This window comes from Mauremys reevesii, linkage group 3, assembly GCF_016161935.1.
Source record: "Mauremys reevesii isolate NIE-2019 linkage group 3, ASM1616193v1, whole genome shotgun sequence".
Classification (NCBI taxonomy): Eukaryota; Metazoa; Chordata; order Testudines; family Geoemydidae; genus Mauremys; species Mauremys reevesii.
In genome coordinates, this window is record NC_052625.1 from 58,233,551 (window position 1) to 58,257,260 (window position 23,710).

Sequence of the window (23,710 nt, forward strand, 5' to 3'; positions counted from 1 at the left end):
TGCGCTCCCTCCCCCAGGGGCCACAGGGACATAGTGCCAACCACTTCCTGGAGCAGTGCAGGGCCAGGTGGCTGCACGCCGCTGCCACCCCGGAGCCACTCCAGGTAAGTGGCACTAGGATGGAGCCTACACCCCAAACCCCTCCTGCACCCGAACTCCCTGCCCTGGGTCCCCTGCCTGCAACCCAACTCCCTGCTGCACCTACACCTCAACCCCCTTCCCTGAGCCCCCCCATACACCCCGCACTCCTCCTCTGCCCCAACTGCTTGCCTTGAGCCCCTTCCTGCACACCACACCCCCCACCCTCCACACTCCCTCCCGCACCCCAACCCTCTGCCCCAGCCCTACATTCATGGCCCTGCAAGCAAGTTCCCCACCCCAATGTGGCCCTCAGGCCCAAAAGTTTGCCCACCCCTGGCCTATATCATGTTCTCCTGCAAGTTATCGCTACTTAAGTTTAGCTTCAGATTTGTTGCCCCATCATTTTCCGCACAAAGAACACCCTCAGATAAGTTGGATCCAAAATTTAGTTTAAAGGGGCATGGCTGCAGGTTTGCCTAGTATAATGAGTCTTCGGTTTCAGTTTGGATTAAAATATCCCCTTACATCATTTCATTGGTTTCACTTTGGCTTTTCTTACTCAGTTTATTGTTCATACCAAGTGAAGTACAGAGGGTTAACAGCAAAACTAGATTAATGTATAATAGGCAATGCTTTAAAAAAACAAAAGTCATTTAAGATGAGTTTGCCATTAATATTAGGACATTGGTAATTAGAAATATCCCTGTGATCATATAGCACAAGTTAGGAAAGTTGATGATTTCTGCATGACTGGTGTAATCTAAGGTCTGGGATGGCCCATGAAAGTCTTTGGGCCCATACATATGAGCAAGTTTGAACCATAACACTTCAGTATTGAATACCTAATTCAAGAAATTCAGGATTTTAAAAGGAAGCATCATAGTATTGTTCATTACATGCAACACTTCCTCCCTATGTAAAACCCTGACAAACAAACTGGGGGGGTGTTTACTAACCAGCATTGGGAACTATTGTGCTTGCACACCAATTACTGCAAATATCCAGCATTAACTTTACAAAAGAGGTTAATAAGGAATTACATGGATTTTAGGTTTACCAATATTTATCTGAAAGGACCTGCCAAAGTCTTCTACAAAGCTTGAAGAGTTCATTATTTAGAATGAAATCAAAGTGGTTTAAAAATACACATCCAATGTAATTACATAAAACAGTGAATTTTAAAATTTCGTTTAAATTGCTTTAAGTGAATGGGAATCCATTCTGAGAATACAACTGAATTAATTAAATGTAGCAATGTATGTCGGTTAAAGGACTTTACATTTTGCATACATTTTGAAATGAACATGTTCTATTATGATGTAAGTGTTTATGCTATGTTTTAATGTGACTCACCATTTACAGAATACACTTGAAATTAGATCAACACCCCAATCCAGTGGTTCTCCTCCTCTAGGTGTGGAGCCATACAATTCGCACTACAGAAGGCTAAATTTAATCACACTACACCCTAAATGCTGACAGTCTTTCAGAGTAAATGCTCTGCCAACTGTCAATCAGCTCTTCAGTATTAAATCAACGTAATTTCTTATCTAGCTAGTGAAGACGGCCATTTTTGCAACCCACATTACCCAAGGCCATTTGGCATGTCACTCAGACAAAGGTGCAAAACCACCAAAAAACCATCTTCAATTTATTATGTTTCCACCTTTCCCAACAAAATGCCAATTTTGAAGTATACACTAGAGATATAAGACAAGATACACACGTATTTACATACCACAGATTTTCAGCGGTGCCTCCAGTTCCAGGAGAATAGGCTGGCTAAGAAAGATTTCTCGTGATTTTATGCACAATCCTCGAACTTCTGCTTCTGTCATCTGCACGATCTTGCCAGGACGACATCCTCGCACTGAAAAGCAGAACAATTTTTGCATGTAAATATCACCAAGGCACACTTTTGTTTAGGAGGATTGCACAGTGGACACCTAGCTGCCATACGACTTTTATACTGCTTTCGTCACTACAGTGTATTACAGGAATAAAATGTATTCTATGTTTGAACTATTGGGGGGGGAGGAGTAGAACACTAGTATCTAGGGTTCAGACATCCTTATTGTATCAAGAACTTGAACAATTTAGTTTTCATTTTAACCTTGATCTGAAACAAATCACGTTCTAGCATGGTTTGTGTTAAGGCAACATTAGAAAGTTTAATTGGAGAAGCTTCTATAACGACACCAAAACTCGCCTTTAAAAAAAATTTATGTGTACCACAAAAACATGTCTGACTAGTCTCCAATTCCTATTGAAGAGCTAGCTTATTTCCTGCTTTTATGAAATATCTACTGGGGAGAACTCCAACACTTAACTTCTTTATTGTACACACCAGGGCTCCTTCATCCTTCCTGGAGTGCCACCCTCCCTTTTCCCCCTCTATCGCAGGAGTCCCTGCAACTCCCATGTTCTCTCCCTCATTCCTGGGGGCTACTGTGTCCCCCATTCTCCCCGCCACCACATGCTAGGGCCCACTCATTCTCCCCTCACCCTGTGTTGTGTGCCCCCCCATTCCCTCCCCCCAAGGTGCCCCCATTCTCCATACCCATACCAGCAGTTGGGTGTACAGCACCACTGCCCCTTCCCCATACCAAGGTCCCCAAATCTCCTGCCCCACTAGGGATTGTGTATCCCCCATACCAAGATATATCTTATACACACACACACACACTCGTCTAGGAGATAAGTCATTCAGGATAGCAATATATTCAGCTCTTGGGAGAATGGGCAGAGGTGAGATATTGGAAGGCATTAATGAGTTCCATCAACCAGTTCTTTGATCTACAGACAATTGCAGAGGAGCTTGAAGCTCTGGCTTTACTAAACAGAGAAAAGGCGCTCGTGTTCCTTACTCTCCTTCTTTTGGTGTTTTGATTTCCCCAGAAATCAATTAGGTACCATTTACTGATGCCTAGAACATTCCATGACATTTTAGGATTGATCAGATGCAGAATTAAGAGTTATCACATTAGCCAGACAAATATCAAGACATTATGGCTTCGCAAGCTCAACCAACCAGACAGAGCGTTCCATACGTAGGTTAGGGTGAAATATTCCTTGTTCTATCTTCAAGAGCAGGATCCAGGAACCAGAGGAAACTGACAGCTGTTCTAGTAAGGTACGGCAAGAGAGTACTGGTACTCAATGGTAGATCAAAAGTGGATGCAAGCAAGGCTAAAGGATACTCCTATAGTTGATAAAGAAGAATATGGTATACAAAGATAGGGGCTGAAAGCCTCTTACTATCTGGTGGTCAATACTGATGGGGTTATTTTTAAGTGGAATCAAAGGGGCTGAAAGGGACAGAGCTGATGGCCTCTTTAACAGCTCAGGAAGGACGATGACAAAAGACTATCACTTCCTGAGAGGGACAGTGGAAGAGCAACACCAGCTTTCTGAGGGTCTCTCTTCACTGAAGTTTGCCTAGGCTTTGCGTTAGCCTCTGCCCCAGGTTCAGAGGTGCTTTAAACTGAGGGTATAGATTAGAGCTCAGCTCCAGTTTAACTAGGGCAGGAATACACCCACTTTGCAGTGAAGCCATAGGGGAAAAAAAAAACCCACCCACAACAAAACAAAAAACAAATCCTGAATGTCAAGAGTCCTACAATGCCCTTTGCAGAAGTTGCAAGGACAAACAAGTTCTCATAATTGACTAGGAAAGAATCCTAGAGCATCTCAACACTGAAGACTAAACACTTTTTGTTAATGCCAAGATGTTCTTCAGCCCAGTCAAAATAATTTTACCTCATGACTCAAGCATGTAATCCAAAAGGAAATTTGTGGGATAGCAAGCCAAAATGGTCACTGAATGGTCATGAATTTTGAAATCAAGCACTTTGCACTAAAAGCATTGCAATTCCAGGGTGCAGTAAAGTAAGATCTAAATCACTAATCATTTATTTACATCTGGTTGAGGCTTTACAAAGTGAGTTTCACTTGTACTATTGCAACTTTAGATTAAAAAATTAGAGGCTTTTTAATAAGGGTAACATAACAGGCAAAACACAAAAATATTAAAAATTAAGAACTGAGCCTACAAACACTTAAATCCATATGCAACTAACTGCACTAGAACCATTGAAGTCAACAGAACTATTCATGTGAATAAAGTGTTTGCATCACAAGGAGCTAAAATTATATGTATTAAAGATTTAATGCTAAAGTTTTTATCACTTAAATAGTTTCAGTGTTAACAGAGTGTAGACTTTCAATTCATGAACAAAGTTAATGAACTTTTTATTCACAAGCTAAAAAGTTTTCAAAAACAGAAGCCTAAACTTCGGCTTAAACCACCTTGCACCTAACTGTGGTATTTTCAGAAGCACCTACAATGACTCAAAAGCACAAGAGCCCTTGACTTCAGTCTGAAAATCCTGATCAAATATAGCCTGGGCAAAGCATTTTAGCTTTGGATTCTGCCCACCCCACAACAGATTAGCATTTTAAGGGTGAAACGCAATATAAAAATACTGCATAAAATCTGAAATTCTACTAATATTAAGAAACTTGTACAAAACATCAACTTTCACAATTTAAGATTATAAAATAAGAAATAAAGAACTAGCAACTTGTAAACAAACATGAATTAAATTTTAAAAAGCTGAAAAATCAATTTGATTTTTTTGAAACAAATCATTTTATCCACGTTGTGTAACTCCAGGCGTATTTCAGATTTACCTCTAAAAATGACAGCGTGAACACTCCTGATAGACAATGGAAACAAGCCTAAAGGCTCACATGGAATTTTCCCTAGATAACTCCACATGTGGATATTCTTATTCTGCAGTAAGCATGCCTTGTTCCCAAGTGAGCTTATTCCAGAATAAGAGTGTCCACACATTGAATTAATCAAGAAAACTGTACAGACAAGCCCTAAGTCATCCAGGTTTTATTCTATTAAAAAAAATATTTTTAACCACTGCAGAGCTGGGTTTCCCCTCCCCTTACATTCAATTCTAAGTCAAGAGTTTAGTATTGTGGTTACAAAAATTGCTTTCAAATCCCAAAATCATGTCAAAAGCTCCCTTTACATTTTATAACAAAGTACAGAAAGAGGAAGTCATTCTTTTAAGTAATGCAACTAATTCAAAATTGATCAATTTGAAACAGGTGTGTTAGCCAGTAGTGTAGGGTCACATGGACAGTTACACCTATAGTTCCCTTTCTTGTTCTCTATCAAGCATAGAAGACATTCTTGGCGGAAAGATAACTTTACCTAAATATTTATATTAGCGGCTCCATTGTGGCCAATGAAGACCTCAACTACTGCAGCTTTCTTCCTATCCAGCCTCTAAAACAGTGGTCCCCAAACTTTTTATGTCGCTCCCCCTCCTCGCCCATAATGTAATCTACCCACACACCTCTGGGACCTGGGCAGAGGAAAGGGGCCGGAGTCAGGTTCCCACCATGCTCTCCCCCCTGCCAAATGTTCCTCCACACCTCCTGGGGAGTCATGCCCCACAGTCTGGGGACCAATGATCTAGAAAAAGTGGGTCAATTAGTTCATAAAGATAGAGTGCGCTCACATACACAAGATACAGGAAATCATTCTTTTCAAAACAGATTTTCAGGAAATTTTTGAAATCAGAGTTAAGTATAGTTGGGATAACAGTATTCCTATGTTGTACATTTAGTGAAGTCCAGTGCTTCTGTGAACATCAACACACTAATTTGCACTGCACTTGTTTCCTAATATGTTCCCATAATAGACATATGCATATTTTTAAGTTGAAATATTTAAGTATATAATACTTGATTTTCAAAATAGCAGCCAAATAGGAAAAATCTATTCTTTTTAACCATCAAAAGGTACATCTATACAGCAGAAAGAAATCCCAGGAAGCAAGTCTCAGAGCCCGGATCAGCTGACCTAGACTCGCAGTACAAGGCTAAAAATAGCTGAGTAAGCATTCCCACTTGGCCTGGAGCCCAGGCTCTAAGAACTTCACCCTCTTGGTGGATTTCAGAGCCGGGGCCTCAGTCTGAGCAGGACCGTCTACATTGCTATTTAGTCTTGTAATGCGAGGCCCAGACACTTGAGCCAGGTTCCGAGTGTCACTACCGTGGGGGTTGGGAGGCAGGCAGGCATTGGTGCTGTGTAGATGTAACCATAGTATCATACTGCTGATAGTTAAGAGCTCAGGACTGGGAGTAGGGCAACTGGACTGTTAAGCTTACAACAGGTTCTTGGGTCAAAAAAAACTGCTGAGTAAACTGATTAAATAAGCTATGGCCCAAACACAAGCTAGAAACTGCTTTGTTCTATTGATGCATGCCAGCTGTAATACTACACTAATCGACAAGAACAATGCCAACGTGTCACATCTTGTTAGTTAGTATGGTTATGTGGCTAAAAATTCTAAGATTAGAAATAAAATAAACAGGCAACTCAGATCTTGCATTCACTAGGAATAAGTGTTTTAACATATGACCCAACATGTTAGCTCATGTGCTAAAAACACCTTTTCCTAGCAACGAGAAGGCCAGAGGCTAAACACAAGAGTTGCGTCAAGAGCCACATGGGTGTATGGGCTTTCAGTTCTGAACATATTAAGAATGCTTGCTGAATGGTATTCTTTGGAATGTTTTCCTTTAGCACTTTATATAAACACACATTCTGGAAGTATTCCAGCCAAAGGAAGTGATGAATAATGTAAAGGTCTCACAATTAATATCCCTTGCACTTGTGTTGCAAACTGAGCAAGCAACACACTAAAATGCCCCCTCACTCCTACAACATTTTAGTTGTTTGTATTATGTGGCAGCATGTAGGTATTGCACTGTGCTAAGGAATTACTGTACAAACACAGCAAAGAGTCCCTGTCCTGAAGAATTTACAAAGTCATAAAGCTTCAATATTGTTATGGTTGGCTTTAAATATAAAAGCGATTAATTAATTTTGAAGCTTTACCTAAAGGCTCTTGTCCAAGAATGATATCAAACTGTATGCAGCCTATGACTCAAACTATAGTAATTGAACTTCACTTTCCTTCAACAAATTGTTGTTTCTCTTGATTTAATTTGCCTTGTCAAGAACGTTAAAAATGTCTAATTTTCCCTTCCTTTTCTAGTTTGGGAGTAAAATGAGTTTTAGCATGTTCTCATCTAATTTTCAATGTATACTGCTTCATCTACTGATGATCCTACAGATAACACTGAAAGAGCACATATGTAGCAAAAATACACAGGAGACTATATCCTAACCAGAAAAATATGCTCTTCTGTAGATTAATCACATCTACCACATATTTCTTTGGGCACTTACTACATCCACAAAAAGAAGTTTTTTAAATATGTAAAAACACAGTAAGCCTTTATATAATTCACAGTATCAAACCAGATACAAAGTCAAACGTCTTATCTCATTAATTACTTGCCCAGCAGACCAATGCCTAGGAGTTTTACAAGGTCTGGGCTTCTTGACGACTGGAAAGGGGAAAACAAAGCAAGCTTCAGAACCAATGGATTTTTCATGAAGAATATGCTGCCAACAGCCTCCATGGATTTACATTTAAGAAAAGCTTTAGTATATAGGCAATACAGCATATGGATAGATGTAATCTGAGGTCATCTGGTACCAAATCACTCAGGCATTGTCTCTACCAAAAAAAAAAAAAGGCATTCTTAAGTTAGCAAACTAGTTAATTAACTGAAGTAAAATCCTAGTGAAGATAAGGCAGCTTTGTAGGTTCAACTCAAGTTAGCAGGCTGAGGTAAACTACCTTCCACAGTGACAAACACTGGGAAAAAGTTAAAACTATAAAAAACTATACTGCAGTGTGTCCCCACATGGGGAGTTACCAGTATAACAACAGTTTGAATTCACACCTTATACCAGTATAACGTCCGTACATATAAGCTCAAAGACACTAATATCGATAGCAAAGTCCACTCCCAAAAAAGTGGTTGCATTTGCCTTACCAGATGCAGATGAAAAGTGGTACTGCCATCCATGTTACCTTTACATCTAACAGCAATCTTGGATCTAATACCCCTCTAATACTGCAAGTCTGTTATAAATGGCACACTAATCCAACTAGGTACAAGCATGGCTCTCACCATTTCTTGTTGCTTCTCAGAGCCTATCAACATTAACTTGGTTTTTAGCTGGATTAGGCTTCAATCATCTAGCAGCCTTCCAGACACATAGACCTCCTATGGGCACTGCATTATCTGTTCCACTGTATAGATGCAGAGTCAGACATGAGGGAGAGACAGAGCTGAGCATCTACAGTACAATGAAGACTCCACCTCTCACATCTCCTTACCTAGGCTAGTTCTGTCACAGAAATCATGAATTTGAATAAAGTCCGAGACATCTTGGAAACAACTGTAAAACACATTTGATTAGGCCCAAACTGAGTGGCATTGTGACCTGAAGCACAGGGTCACAACGCCTGGAGTGGGGAGCTGTACCCATCCATAAAAGACAGGAGCTGTCACCGAAAGAGGTGTGTGGGATGGGCTCATTCTCCCAAACTCTGCCTGCCTGTCCCCCCTCCCCCAGCCTCACCTTTCAGCACCCCCACTACAATCTCGTATATGCTAATGTTGTGAAGTTACATCATTTAGTGACCTTTCACTTACTTCTCTTTTTGTCTTGCACTTCTGCTGGGAAATTTACTAAAATTTCCATGAGAAAACTGTAGCCTTACTAACCCTCCAGAGCAGCTTCTAGTGTTAGAAGATAAACTGGAACTCTGCAAGAGGGCCCTCAGACAGACTTATAACTGTTCTTTCTTTGGAAGAAGTCAGGACTCAGAGGATAAAGAATGAGACATTTTCAGAGAATAATCTACCCTGTCTTACTAGGGACCACAATTGCATCAATACCTCATAAGCAGTGGAATTTAAGGCAGATGATACACTCAAGAGAGTTGTCTTCATTGCACAGTTAACTCAAGGTATATCTACACTACAAGTGCTACAGTCATCCACACACCAAACCTCACCCAAGACTGTGGTACTTGATAGTCAAAGTAGCTGGCCAATCCTGGGATACAGGCTAAAGCCTGAGCACTGCTTACACTCAGGCTGGTAACCACCTCCTTTTACACTGTGAGCATAGGCCAAGCCACTCAAATGCTGATAGTCAGGGTCATCCCTACCAATTATGGTGCCCTATGCAACCCAAGAACTTACTTTCCCCCCCACCGCCCGCACTCAAAGCCTGCAGGGCCACAGAGGCAGGAGATATGGCGGGCTGTTTTGGGGGGGCTCCACAGGCCCAGAGCGCCCTGAGGGATTAGCAGGGGGCCTGGCGCCGGCAGCAGGAAGCAGAATGACCTGGCCCCAGCCCACTCCGCTCCCCCCGCCTCAGCCATGTTGCTTGGGGGAGGGGGTTTGGGGGAAGCCTCCCCTCCCTCTGCACTCACCGGCAGCGGGATGCAGAGCGACACAGCAGGGAGCCAGCCAGCGGAGTGGAGTGGGCTGGGTTGCTCTGCTTCCTGCCACCGCCTGTGAGTGCAGGGGTAGGCCTGACCCCTGCTGCCAGCAGCAGGCCCCCCACTAATCCCCCGGGCCATGTCCATCATTGGGGGGAGGGGACTTGGGAGGAGGGAAGGAAAATGGGGGTGGGGCGGAGGGAGTTGTCCAGGGCCCTGCACCCCCAAAGGAACGCACAGGAGGGCTGGCAGGGAGGTGGGAGCTGGTCACTGGTGCCCTACACAGCTGCATGTTCTGCGTATGCCTAAGGACGGCCTGCTGATAGTCCTCCAATGCCTTCCCACAATTCCTCTCATGTGCCCAGAAGGACAGACAAGTTCTCCCACAATTCACTGAGGGGAAAAAAACAAACCAACAAAAAAACAAAGTGACACAGCTCACTGCAGAACTAAGAATCATGAATATGACCCTAGAAGTCCTAACACCTCACACAAGTACAGCACCACTGTGGAAGCAGCCACTCACACCCAAATTAGGCCAATGTAGGGGAAAGCCCCAGGGTATTGATCACCACAATTAACTCTGCAGAGAAGACCTACCCTAAATCTATCTGGACAAGGACACGAGCTTCATCCTTCACTAGGAAATGGAACTATGCTACTAATGCAATTTCAGTTCACTATCACACTGACAGGATTCAAGGAAATTCAAGAATTACAGATACAGCCATAAATGCTTTTATTCAGTTTTAATCTGTTTTTGAGGTTAGCAAAAAAAATAAAAAAATAAAAAAGGTACCCAAAACAACCAATTCAATAGTATAAGCTTTTTCAATATACTTAAACACAAGTTTCAAACTTATTCAAAAAATAGTTAACTAGGTAACCAATCTCAACAGCCCATGCTAAACTAGAACTGTTCTACATACTATAAGTCTTGAAGAGGCCTTCTAAATTTTTAAAAAAAAAGGCCACAAGAAACCTCCAACTACACTAGGAAAGTAATCCATGGCAGTAATCGACAATTGCTGTTTCCCCAGGTGTACTGTTAGACAAAGCCTTAGGATTAAGCAAACATTTTTCAACATGGTTCTGAATCAGAAAAAGGTCTTATTTTATACATAATGACCCATGTAATATCAAGGCTCTCTGATTATATTTCAGAAGTTCTAGGTAAAGATAGGGACTCAGATTACTATTTATGTAATGCTATGCATGTGCATGGTATTTAGACAACTAAGAATAGATACCTGCCCCCAAGGTGATTCATCTGCATTAGACAAAGAGCAAAAAAAGTATATACATAAAAGGAGTGCAAAGCTCACTAATGTTAAGATTTTTATTTTTAGGAGTTGTGGGGTTTGTTAAAATACTAAAATGAACTAGTCTAGATTAGGAAAGCATGAAATTGTACCACAAAAGTAAAACAAACAAAAAAACCTATGCTTTGGAGACAAGCTTAAGATGGGTTTTTTCAAACACCTTTAAAAATCTGAAGGAAAATGTTACAGGTTAAGTTGTTAAACAGTAAGATCTGATGTTCTTCCCTGAGGTCAGTTTCATATGAAACTTGACCTGGCTAAGTAGCCAAATATAGTATGCTTCAATGTTTGAGCACACAGTACTAACTACATTGATTTGATTTTCTAAAATCCACAACCACATCCCGAGTCACTGACTTAAATAAAAAAAATTCAGCTCAATTTTCCACATTAAAAGCACATTTCATTATATTAAAATTAAATCATTGCTTTTTCCTCATCTCTATTAAAGTGTAGCAGTACTCTGAATGCAAGAAAGCTGAGGGATTCATGCTAAAATTGTTCTTTAACATATCTTTCTGTTTATATACTCTATGGCATGTAAGCAATCAATACTTCGTTACAACCTTAACCAGATACAAAAATGGCAAACTGAAAATTTCCTTACTTTTACAATGAGGTCATCCAAATGGACAAGAGTTTTAGCATGCTCTCTCTCCCCTTATTTCAACCTTTCCATGATTTACAGATTGCTAAGAATGGGATAGTTTACAATTTTAGTGCCCATCAGGACCCGTGTTGAAAATGCAATATGATTCCTGCCTTTTTATTACCCTCCCTACCCAAGATTAATTTCAAGATACTCCTACCCTCCCAACACTATCAGCTGAAACGGAATACACTATTACAATTGTCTCTGAAGTTTCTTTTCAGGGAGAGAAGATAAAGCAAACTCATATCCTGCTTCTTTTTAAACTGTTATACTCTCCCCTCCCCCCCCCCCACCGGCTGTATCTGTGATACTTCATGTCTGAATAAAAATGACTGAGTTTGCTCCTTGCAGTCTATTTTTCATAATTTGTATATCCTTAAAATAGCCCTTTTCTAGTTCTATTTTTCTTTTCTGAGAATGTCCCTCATTTCCCACATCTATGATGATCCATTCCGGGATGTGGCATACAACAGCATTATCCCAGAGTGCCAAATTACTTTCCCCACAAGCCAAGTATAAAAAAAAAAGTTTTGAAGCAATAACGTATGGGAGAAGAGAAGAAAAAAGCATAAAGGAGTCGTCATTCTAAGTGCTTTGCGAAAAGGAAGAAAAGTGACCTTTCAAAATAACCAAAACAGTTTGTCATTTTCTTCCACAATATTGAATGGTTTGAATTTAGCTTACAGTTTTCATTTTGGAACTGTTCCAATCTCAGCCTTTAGTCTGAGTTCTGCAGGTCCCTTCTGACCTTAAAGTCTATGAAGACCTGACCCTGCAAAGTGCCAAGTGTCTAACTCTTATTGAAATCAACAGGAATTAAAGATGTTTAGTACCTTGTAGGATTAGGTCCCAACATTGCGCAGTAGGAATATTGCGCAATGCACACTATTTTACTATGACAAATATAAAAGACAAAATGTAACAGCTTCAGAGTATGGCAGCTTACGTGTAAATCTGGGCAAGCAAGAGGTTTTCTTCACGTTACTGGTACTGTGTAGCAAGGACTGACTAGACAAGGATGACTAGCAATCTGAAGATTGCCTGTATTTATTTTTTTATTTTTTAATCTGATCAGAGGAACCAGTGATTATTTTAAGTAAAACACCTCAAGCCACCAGAGATGGAAACTAATAACATCAATCAGAAAGCTGGGAGTTCCATCTTTCCAAGGATTAGTTTCAGCTATGGGGGTTTGTAATGTACAGCTTAAAAATCTCTCATGCGCTTGCCTCCCTTACATATTTACAATTGCTATCTGATTTTAGGGGCCTCTAGCTCAAAAACTGTTTGAGCTAGAACCAATGTTCTATAGCGTATAAAAACTTGTATTCTGTCAATAGTGAAACATTTGTCTCTCTATTCTTGCATTTTCATTAACTTCGGTTTCATCAAGACTCTAGGAGTTCAATGATTATAAAGCAGTGTATTCTAGTTTGTTTTTTCAGTATTTGTTATTGAACATTACACAAAATGTCAACAGTTCCACAAAACAAATGGACATCACTAACTAGATTTTCAGCTTTTTCAAAGAATTATGTATACTCTGAAACTACTGTTACCTCCCAACACCATATGCCATGTAAGTGCTTTTACATGCACAATTTATTATTTAAAAAAAAAGTTTCTTTCCTTTGCTGCTCTGGAAGCTGGCTATGTTCTGAGTGCTGCAAATGCACCAAGTAAAGCCGAACAGACCTTCAACCACCAATCTTATAGTAACCTTCTGGGCTTGGCTACACTTACAAGTTGCAGCGCTGGTGGAGGCTTTCCAGCGCTGCAATTAACACCCACACCACACTTGGGCAGCACAGCGCTGCAACTCCCTGGTCCCTGCAGGCGCTGAAACCCATCCATCCCGGGGGGGAGGGCAGCGCTGGCACACCAGCACCTGCGCTCAGCAGCTGTGTGGACACCACCAGCCTTTACCTGTCCTCCAGGGAGGGGAGCTCCCTATCTATCCTGTTCGGGTGAGGCGTCTGTTCAGGCACAGCTGGCGCGGCGCCCGGGAAGGGGATAGGGGCCATCAACGGGCACACTAATGCAGGGTGAAAGTTAAAGAGCTGAGCTGTGCCTGCCTAAAAGCCGAGAGGGGGAATCGCAGATCCGGATCCGCCCCCACCGAGATGGACAACATACTTGGGGTGACCCCACTGCCAATCCCAGGGTAACGATGGACACTTCTGGGGAGGCTGCGGGGGGAGAGAACCCGAGAGTGAAAGCTGGGGGGAGGGGGAAAAAACCCCTGGAGCTGCAGGCAGGCAGCCAGGAGCTTCTCTCAAGAGGAGAGGAGTACCCCACCGCAGAAGGGGGTTATGGATGCATGCATGGGCAGCTAGAATGATGAATAGCCCGTTGATGTGGTCTATCACGCCACGTAATCTAATCAGTCATATCTCAGCAAAAGCTTCATCCAGAGCGCGGGCAATGCCTGCCGCGGTTTATATAGGCAGGAGCTGTGTCCCTTGTCCCCTGTGACGTGACGGTCCGCCCGCCGCGCGCCCCAGGGGGGACCATTTTCCACATCAGAACACAGGCACGCCCGGGGGGGTCCCATTGCTCTAAAAAAAAGAGCCCCCCCCCCCAGCCTGCATCTGCATCTTCACTCAACCCCCTCACTCCAGATTACCCCCGCAAACCAGCCTCTCCTCTCACTCACCCCCCTCTCCACTCACCATTTCGTGGGCTCTTGTGTTTTTTTTTTTTTGGATAAAGAATGCAAGTGAGAACTCCCTCAGTGTAACAATTCATGTCTTGTGTACAGTGACCTTGACTGGACTGCCCAGATGTTCAACATCACAGAAAAATCCCGAAAGAGCAAAGAGGACATGCTGAAAGAATTGAAGGAGTGGCGAGAAGAAAGCAGGAAAATGCAGTGGCCAAGAGGAAAAGCACGAGAGCGGCTGCTAATCCTGGCTACCGTGCTACTCCCCCCCGCCCCCGCCCTTGTGCTTGTGCCCAATGTCAGCTCTCTTGTGTTAATGAAATGTTGTGTGTCTGTCTGTCTGTCAAGGAAGTTTTTTTCTTTTCAATAAAACAATTCTTGGCTTTGAAAACAGTCTTTATTATAGCAGATAGTGAAAGACACCTTAGCCCAGTAAAGAAAGAGGCACTGCAAATCATATTATTAATAGGGATAATAGAATAACAGTGTAAGCAGTGCAATTCCTCCCATGCAGGCAAACATTACTGTTGGCCAAATATTATGGAGGGTACAGCAAGCGCTATAACCCGGGGGATGCTGCTCCCCCCCAAGTCTAGCTTCCCATACAAACATCTCTCAGCCTGTAGTTGAACCGGTCCTTGCTCCTGTCAAGCTTCCCTGTATAGGGTTTCAGAGCCAAGGCAGTAACGGTATGCGGGGGGGTCAGGAGGATCACAGCATTCATTCATCCCCTACTGTGATCTTCCTGTCTTTCCGAAGATGCGCGCATCATGCACCCAGGCCAGCCGATCCACAAGCGCCTGGAGAACATAGAGAAATACCCCTTCGATTAACGTACTCTGAAGCCATCCACAATGTCCTGCACGCCCCAGAGTCACGGTCTTTCTTAGCAGGATGCGATTTATTGCCTTGCAAACTTGCATCCAAACTGGTTCCCGACGACGGTAGCTGTCTGGATTTGCCATCTTCCAGATTGCAATAGCCACCCGCTTTTCCACCGCAGGCAGCTCAATCTTGTGTCCTTGCGCCGCAGAGTGGGGGAGCTCACACACACAGTCCCCAGTGGCTTTTTTTTCATACGAAAGTTCTGCAGCTTTCCGTGAATGCCGCAGCACACAGTGTCTGTCACTTTGGAGCTGAAGGAATAGCTCGACTGCCAAACGGTTGTGCTGGTGACACTCATCAGCAGAGTCCCACAATGGCGCCAAACGCTGCGGAATGAATGCTGGGATGTGAAGCGATGCCACACGGGCGCTGCAAACAGGAAGAAGCGGAATGACCACTCCTTTCCCTTCCCCCCCAAATCACAGCGCCAAAAAACGGGGAGCGCTGGAAAGTGCTGCAAGTGCCACCACACTGCGCTGCTGTGCTGTGTGGTGTGGCCACACCAGCCGGCCTGGCCTCACAGCTGCATGAGCAGCGCTGTAACTCCCAGCGCTGCAACTTGTAAGTGTAGCCAAGCCCTCAGATAAGCAGACAATTGTACTTTTGGCTGAAAAGGCCAGTGTTTCTAAAGAATGTATCTTGGCTGCAATTCTCTCCCAGAACTATGAGAGTGTGTTTGAGTTTCATGTTACCAGCAGACTTTCTTGCTTCCACATTCAAGTAGCTACAATTGTCCAATGACGTCAAATTCCCCAAAAATCAATTTTTGAAACAGAAGGTTAAAATAAGTTTTCTCCACTTGACTGGGCACTTGCAGCTTTTCTTGAATATGGAAACAAGTCTTATATCAGCAAATGTCTCAGACTGTACCAGAGAAGGAGCCAGCTGAGACCATTATCTTTCTTTAAACTGTAAGGCTCTGATTAATCTATGTTGCATACATTTTGAACAAATGTAATAAGTCAAGAGACACTCACACTTTATGGAATAACGTTTCACAACTTATCAGGTGATAATACTAGTTCATCAAACTGTAACAGAACTAGTAAGCTTTCTTACACCTGGTCTAAAAATCAGAGTTTAGAAAGAAAAATTGTCTCACAGAATACGTCTACACCAGGGAATAGTCTATTTTTTGGTCAAGGTGCAAATTTCTTGGTCAAGTTATAGTCAAACTCCAGAGAAACATTTTTCACACCGCAACATCAATAACGGTAATAAGTATACAAAAAGATTTCACAGTCCACTCAAAAGCAGCTGGCAGTCTGGATTTGGCCCGCAATCCACCTATTGATTACCTATGGTCTACACTATGGGCTCTACAGTGTCACAGCTACAGCACTGCAGCCGTGCCACTGTAAACGCCATACTGTAGATTCTTTCTGCTGCAACAGAAGGGTTTTCTTCCACCACTGTAGTTAATCTGCCTTCCTGAGCAACATTAGCTAGATCAACAGAAAAAACAGGAGTACTTGTGGCACCTTAAAGACTAACAAATTTATTTAAGCATGAGCTTTCGTGAGCTACAGCTCACTTCTTCGGATGCATAGGATGGAACACACAGACAGGGGATATTTATACATACAGAGAACATGAAAAGGTGGAAGTATGCATACCAACAGGCAGAGTCTAATCAATTGAGATGAGCTATCGTTAGCAGGAGGAAAAAAACTTTTTGAAGTGATAATTAAGATGGCCCATAGACGGTGTGAGGAGAACTTAACATAGGGAAATAGATTCAATTGGTGTAATGACCCAACCATTCCCAGTCTTTGTTTAACCTACAGTTAATAGTATCTAGTTTGCATATTAATTCAAGTTCAGCAGTTTCTCTTTGGAGTCTGTTTTTGAAGTTTTTTTGTTGCAAAATTGCCACCTTCAAGTCTGTCGCTGAGTGGTTAGAGAGGATGAAGTATTCTCCCACTGGTTTTTGAATGTTATGATTCCTGATGTCAGATTTGTGTCCATTTATTCTTTTGCGTAGAGACTGTCCGGTTTGGCCAATGTACATGGCAGAGGGGCATTGCTGGCACATGATGGCATATATCACGTTGGTAGATGTGCAGGTGTATGAGCCCCTGATGGCGTGTCTGATGTGATTAGGTCCTATGATGGTGTCACTTGAATGGATATGTGGACAGAGCTGGCATCGGGCTTTGTTGCAAGGATAGGTTCCTGGGTTAGTGTTTATGTTGTATGGTGTGCGGTTGCTGGTGAGTATTTGCTTCAGGTTGGGAGGCTGTCTATAAGCGAGGACTGGCTTGTCTCCCAAGATCTGTGAGAGTGAGGGATCATCTCTAAGGATAGGTTGTAAATCTTTGATGATGCGCTGGAGAGGTTTTAGTTGGGGGCTGTAGGTGATGGCTAGTGGTGTTCTGTTATTTTCTTTTTTAGGCCTGTCCTGTAGTAGGTGGCTTCTGGGTACTCTTCTGGCTCTGTCAATCTGTTTTTTCACTTCAGCAGGTGGGTATTGTAGGTTTAAGAATGCTTGATAGAAATCTTGTAGGTGTTTATCTCTGTCTGAGGGATTGGAGCAAATACGGTTGTATCTTAGAGCTTGGCTGTAGACAATGGATCGTGTGGTGTGTCCGGGATGGAAGCTGGAGGCATGTAAGTAAGTACAGCGGTCAGTGGGTTTCCGGTATAGGGTGGTATTTATGTGACCATCGTTTATTAGCACAGTAGTGTCTAGGAAATGGACCGCTTGTGTGGATTGGTCTAGGCTGAGGTTGATGGTGGGATGGAAATTGTTAAAATCTCGGTGGAATTCCTCGAGGGCTTCTTTTCCATGAGTCCAGATGATAAAGATGTCATCAATGTAGAGAAATTCTTCCACTGACCTAGCTGCATCTACACCAGGGTTTGGTCAGCTTAACTACGGAGCTCAGGGGTGTAATTTTTCACACCCCGACCAATATAGCTATTCCAACAAACCTAAGTGTAGATCGGGCCTTAAATTGATTTAAGTCTGTTTGGTGATGCTCTGGCCAAAATGCCTAATGCAATCCTTGGATGCATAAAACAGGGGAATATCAAATAGGAGTAAATTTCATTACATCTGTATTTGGCACTGGGGCAACCACTGCGGTAATACTATGCCCAGAACTTGCGTCCACAATTCAAGATAGATGTTAAAAATTGAAGGCTTGGAGCCTGTAACTTCAGCCCCACTGCCCAGGGTTAAAGCCGTTGGGCTTCAGCTTTGGCCCCAGGCAGTTGGGCTCAGACCTTAGATTCGGCCCTGGGCAGTGGCACTCCAGCTTTGGCCCCAGGTCCCAGCAAGTCTAACGCCAGCCTTGGTAACCCCATTAAAACGGGGTTGTGACCCACTTTAGAGTCTCGACCCACACTTTGAGAACCACTGGGTTTAAGGACTGGAAGACATACCTTAGCGATAAACTCAATGCTCCAGTTCAAACAGAAATTAACCCAGGGAAGTCCTGTATTCTGTGTTTTACAGGATGTCAAACAACATGATCACAATGTTCTTCTGGCTTTATAATCTATGAAACTCTTATGTTTGGTTTACATCAGTAAATTTACAGGCTGAAGCTAAACAGAGCTCTGTGAAGCAGAGAAGAGTCTTTATTTTGTGTTTGTACAGTACCTAACACAAAGGGGATCTGGTCTATGTTGGAGGCCCCCCGGTGCTACTACAATACAAACAACAATCAGTTTCAAACAGGTGTGTCCACAGAGAGGTTTGCACTGGCTTAAGTTAAAACTGCTTTAAGTTAGACCAACACAACTTGTGTGTCTAGACAAGCCCTGATTCTCAGCAGCCCCCTAATCAACACACATACCCTGTATCTAGTAGCCATAACTCAATAGCCACCAGGTTCAAAGACCAGGCTTATGGTACATGTCTGCAAGCATTAAGTGAAAAAGCAGAGGGTCTCTCCCCATCCCAGTGCCATTCCAGTGCAAGGAGAATAGGGGTGGATCTCTGCCAGCTCTTAGGAGCTGGAGGGCAGGAAAATGAGACAAAGGACAAGGTGTGCCTGCTATGTTCTGTGCTAGCAGCATACCTTATAAACCAGCCAGTTTACTCCTAGCATGCAGTATTCATTCTACACCTCTACCCCGATAGAACGTGACCCGATATAACACGACCCGATATAACACAAATTCGGATATAACGCAGTAAAGCAGCGGGGAGCCCCAGGCCCTTTAAAGTGCCACCCGAGCCCTGCTGCCAGAGCTCCATCGGAGATTTAAAGGGCCCGGGGCTCCCCGCAGCAGCTGGAGCACTGGGCCCCTTAAATCACTGCTGGGGAAGCCAGTGCAGTCTGGCACGGCGTACCGGACCAAACGCGATATAAGGCGATGAGATTTTTTTGGCTCCCGAGGACTGCGTTATATTGGAGTAGAGGTGTACTTGTTTTCTTTACATAATAGGTACTTCTAAGGCAGTGGTTCTCAATCTTTCTAGACTATCATACCCCTTTCAGGAGTCTGATTTGTCATGCATACCCCTAAGTTACACCTCACTTAAAAACGACTTGCTTATAAAAATCACACAAAAATACATGCGTCACAGCACGCTATTGCTGAAAAATTGCTTACTTTCTCTTTTACTATGTAATTATAAAATAAATCAATTGGAATATAAATTTCATACTTATATTTCAGTGTATAGAGCAGTATAAAGTCATCTTTATGAAATTTTAGTTTGTACTGATTTCACTAGTGCTTTTTATGTAGCCTGTTGTAAAACTAGGCAAATATCCAGATGAGTTGATATATCTCCTGGAAGACCTCTGCATAACCCCAGAGGTACACATACCCATGGTTGAGAACCACTGTTCTAAGGCACTAATAACCATAGCATTTATATTCTGAACAAGTTACAAATAAAGACAAAGTGAACTCAAAAATGGGCTCCTCTTGGCATCCTGGAGTTCACCACTTAAAAAGGGAGGGAAGAACCTAAGTTCTCTAGCATGTATGGGAATATGATGTTATGAAAAGATGGGTTTTGAAATGGTCTCTGACAAGCCAATTTAAGAATTGCTCTGATTTCTTCAAGAGGAGTGTTTAGTCTAGAATCCAGCATTAAGAAGCTTGCCTTCCAGCTCTCCAGAGTTTCATTCTCTGAAATAAGTGTGTGTGTTCATGAGTGCAGGTGTCAATGAGCTTCAGATGGTAAGGCATTCTCAGAGGTAGTAAGTATGCTTCTCAACTTTGAGAACTAGGACCTAGCAACAAAAGGGAGGCAAGTGGAGGGTGGAATTAACTGATGTGCTCTCAGCAGCTAGTTCTGATCAAGAGAGACAGGTTGTTCTGTGTTGTACAAGACGGAGTTTAATTGGCCTTGACTGACTAAGTACTAAGCAATTACAGTACTGTAATCCAGTCTCAAAGTGACTGCATGGATCATGACTCCTAGGTTAATGTTCAAAAACAGGTGTAGTCATTCAACAACCCGAAGAGGGCAGAAGTTTCTTGCTACTGTTGCTATTTTTATAAACAGTTAGTACAGTGGTTCTCAAACTGTGGGTCGTGACTCCAAAGTGGGTTGTGACCCTGTTTTAATGGGGTCACCAAGGCTGGCTTAGACTTGCTGGGGCCTAGGCCAAAGCCTGAGCCCACCTGCCCAGGGCCAAAGCTGAAGCCCAACTGCTTTAACCCTGGGCAGTGGGGCTCAGGTTACAGGCCCCAAGCCCTTGGGTTTAGGCTTTGCCCCTCCTCCACTCCCCAGGGCAGTGGGGCTCAAGCTTTGGCCCCCTCGCCCCAGGACAGCAGGGCTTGGGTGAGCTCCGTCCCCCCTCCTGTGGTTGTGTAGTAATTTTTGTAGTCAGAAGGGGGTCGCAGTGCAATGAAGTTTGAGAAACCCTGAGTTAGTACATTGCAAAATGGGTTGTAAGCGCCAGCTATTGAAAGACTTCTGTCACTGCTGTTCAAAGTTAAAGCCATCCATTTCATTTAAAGGGAGCAGAAAGCCCTAGAACATGCTATGGACCAACACACTGCAATAAGATTCTCTTAAAGCTTTTAAATACATTTTTGCACTATAAAACCCACTATTTCTGGCCATCTAATTGGAAATGGTAAAAACAATTGACAATATGTAAAATATTGCTCCTAGATTGAGAATTAACAGGCTTACTTTTTGCTTGAAACACATTTTACACTACAGCTTTACCAAAGTAGAACCAATGCAAATAAACCATAAATTGCTAAGTATCTGATTACATAAAAGAAACTTTAGTGTTAAAACTGAAGTAGTCAAGCTTTTATTCATCCTATGGTGCACTCACAGTGCAGAAACTGGAAGATGGGTAATACAAGCAAAAATTTAAATTAAAGCAAAAAACCCTCATACTTGTTGTTTGGGGACACCTACAAAAAACACACATAAGAACAATGCAGTGATAGTGGGATGTATTTTCCCTCTGATGCAGAGAGAAGTTATACAAGCTCTGTTAAACTTAATGGCAGTTAAGTGAAGAAAAAAAACTAAGTCTGGGTCAGTCAAAGTTGAGTGTAAACAAAACCGATTTTCCTTAAGTCAAACAAAAAGTAAATCAAAATCTTAGGTTTTAAAGATGGGTTAGAAAAAATTGTCTGTACAAAGACTTGGCAAATTTTAGACTTAACTGTTCAAATTTGTGCTTTATCACACATTTTAATATTGGGGAAATTTGTGCTTAAATCTTTTCACAATACTGTCTCAACTGTGAATCTGAGGCCTGGTCTACACTGGGGGGGAGGGAAATCGATCTAAGATATGCAACTTCAGCTACGAGAATAGCGTAGCTGAAGTTGATGCATCTTAGATCGAATTCAAAATTCTTTACTTTGTGTCCTCACAGCGCACCACGGCTCCCCGGTCGATTTTGCTTCCGCCTCTCGCCAAGCTGGAGTTCAGCAGTCGATGGGAGAGCAAGCGGGGATCGATCTATCGCATCTACACTACATGCAATGAATCGATCCCTGACAGATCGATCGCTACCCGCTGAGTAGTGTAAACATACCCTAAGTAACCTACAAGGTGACTGTAACCTGTGACTAACAGTTACATACATCCTTGTATGTGCAACACTTTGTATTATTGTATTGTATGTGTAACACTTTGTATTATTTTATCAACTATTGTAATATGGATATGCACTTCAGATAAAAAACAATTACTGGACATACACAAGTTTTTAGCTTTATTGTCTTAACAAGCTAATACTTTAAGATAAATGGTAACAGGCTGGCTTAGACACCAACATATAACAACAACTATTTAAAAACACAAGTCTATAATTTATAGATTAATAAAGTGAAAACAGTTAAAACATATTAGAAAGTGCTATCCCAGACAAAGATTTAAGCCAGAACATTCCCCACCCCACTCCCCACAAGACACACAGACAAAATTCAGCTTATGGTAGGAAGTGAATGCTGACTAGGTCACAAATGGGCCTATCTGTAATCCAGGAGTAAAAACAAAACAGAAGACAGCCTTCACTGGTAAAAGCGTCTTGTTAAAACTTGTTAGCAGTATTTCAAGCTTCAAGTCACTCACAGAAATGAACTCTTGCCTAATGCTGAACAGACAATATCTACCTACATTTAATTATAAATATAGGTGCCTGCAAGTTCCCATACTACACTGGATACTTTAAATACAGACATACTAACAGAACCAACAACGAAGAACACAAAAAGTTTAGGATTTGTTATTTCTTTACGTGTTGCTCATTATACATGCCATTTCACCCCCAGGAGGCTGGAGGAATGACTACAATATGATAGTCACAAACCTATACATTATGTTACATTACCAAAGTAGTTAAACAAGATACCACCCAAAAATGAGAGAACATGCAAAATTCAAACAGATTTATTAAACTTCTGTTTCTCTCTTTCAGGCCAAGAATCCCTGCTCCAAAACAAAACTTGTATGAAAGTCACATTGGTAGCTTTCCAAAACCAGCAGTTACATCCATTTTTAAAGTGAACTACACATATCTGTACCTGTTCCCTTCCCTCACCAGGTATTTGTTGGGGGCAATCAGGAGGCTGGGAAGACTGGATATTCACTATCCAAGAACATCAAATGATGATGCTAAGGATAGAAGTAGTATCCTGCTCCTTGGAAAATGGGAAGTTAGTCAACTGTTTTCCCTTACCTTAACAAAAGATATCTTTGGTAATACTGAAAAAAGGCATATTGACCCTCTCACTGATTATTCTCTCTCTATAGCCAACATTAGAAATAGCCCCAGAGCTGGGCAGAGGAACTGCAGTACACTAAATTCCTTCTGCTTCCCCTTTTACACCCCCCACCCCCCACACAAATATTTGTCAATTTTTGTAAGCAATGAAAAAGTGCTACTAACCTGATGGGAAGGAGGAAGAGACCTTCCACTAGCTAGGCTTTTCTATCTCACCCATCACTGGGGCAGCTTTAGCGGGACAATCCTGGGCTTTAAACACATGCCTCACTGATAGAGCCAGGCATTCGCATTACAGAGACCCCGCCACACGGGCACACGCACACACATTCCTGCATATTGGTGCAAACATATTTCAAAGCACTAGCCCTCAATGGCCCCTCTAACATAATAGCATATTCTGATGGCGAAGGGGCCTGTGCACCCAGGACATCATCTACCTCCCTCACCCCTCTCCGTCTCAGCAGCCAAATATGTAGCAGTATGAAGTGTGTCCCCCCACCCCATCACTGAAATAGCTTAGAGCACCTAGTACCGCGTGA

The 23,710-nt window shown here is 42.5% G+C and overlaps 1 protein-coding gene across 2 annotated transcripts in view; it reads right to left on the bottom strand.

Moving 5' to 3' along the window:
* PPP1CB (protein phosphatase 1 catalytic subunit beta) overlaps nt 1-23,710 on the bottom strand; it is a 47,456-nt gene that overhangs the window by 23,038 nt on the left and 708 nt on the right. Inside the window, exons 1-2 of one of the 2 annotated variants that reach the window (XM_039530486.1) lie at nt 23,334-23,600; nt 1,820-1,951 (exon numbers count right to left, since the gene is read on the bottom strand). In XM_039530486.1, coding sequence (XP_039386420.1) covers nt 1,820-1,919 — 100 coding nt within the window. In that variant the 5' untranslated portion in view covers nt 1,920-1,951; nt 23,334-23,600. Of the gene's footprint in view, nt 1-1,819; nt 1,952-23,333; nt 23,601-23,710 lie in introns of those variants that run through there. The other variant, XM_039530485.1, reaches the window with a different exon arrangement.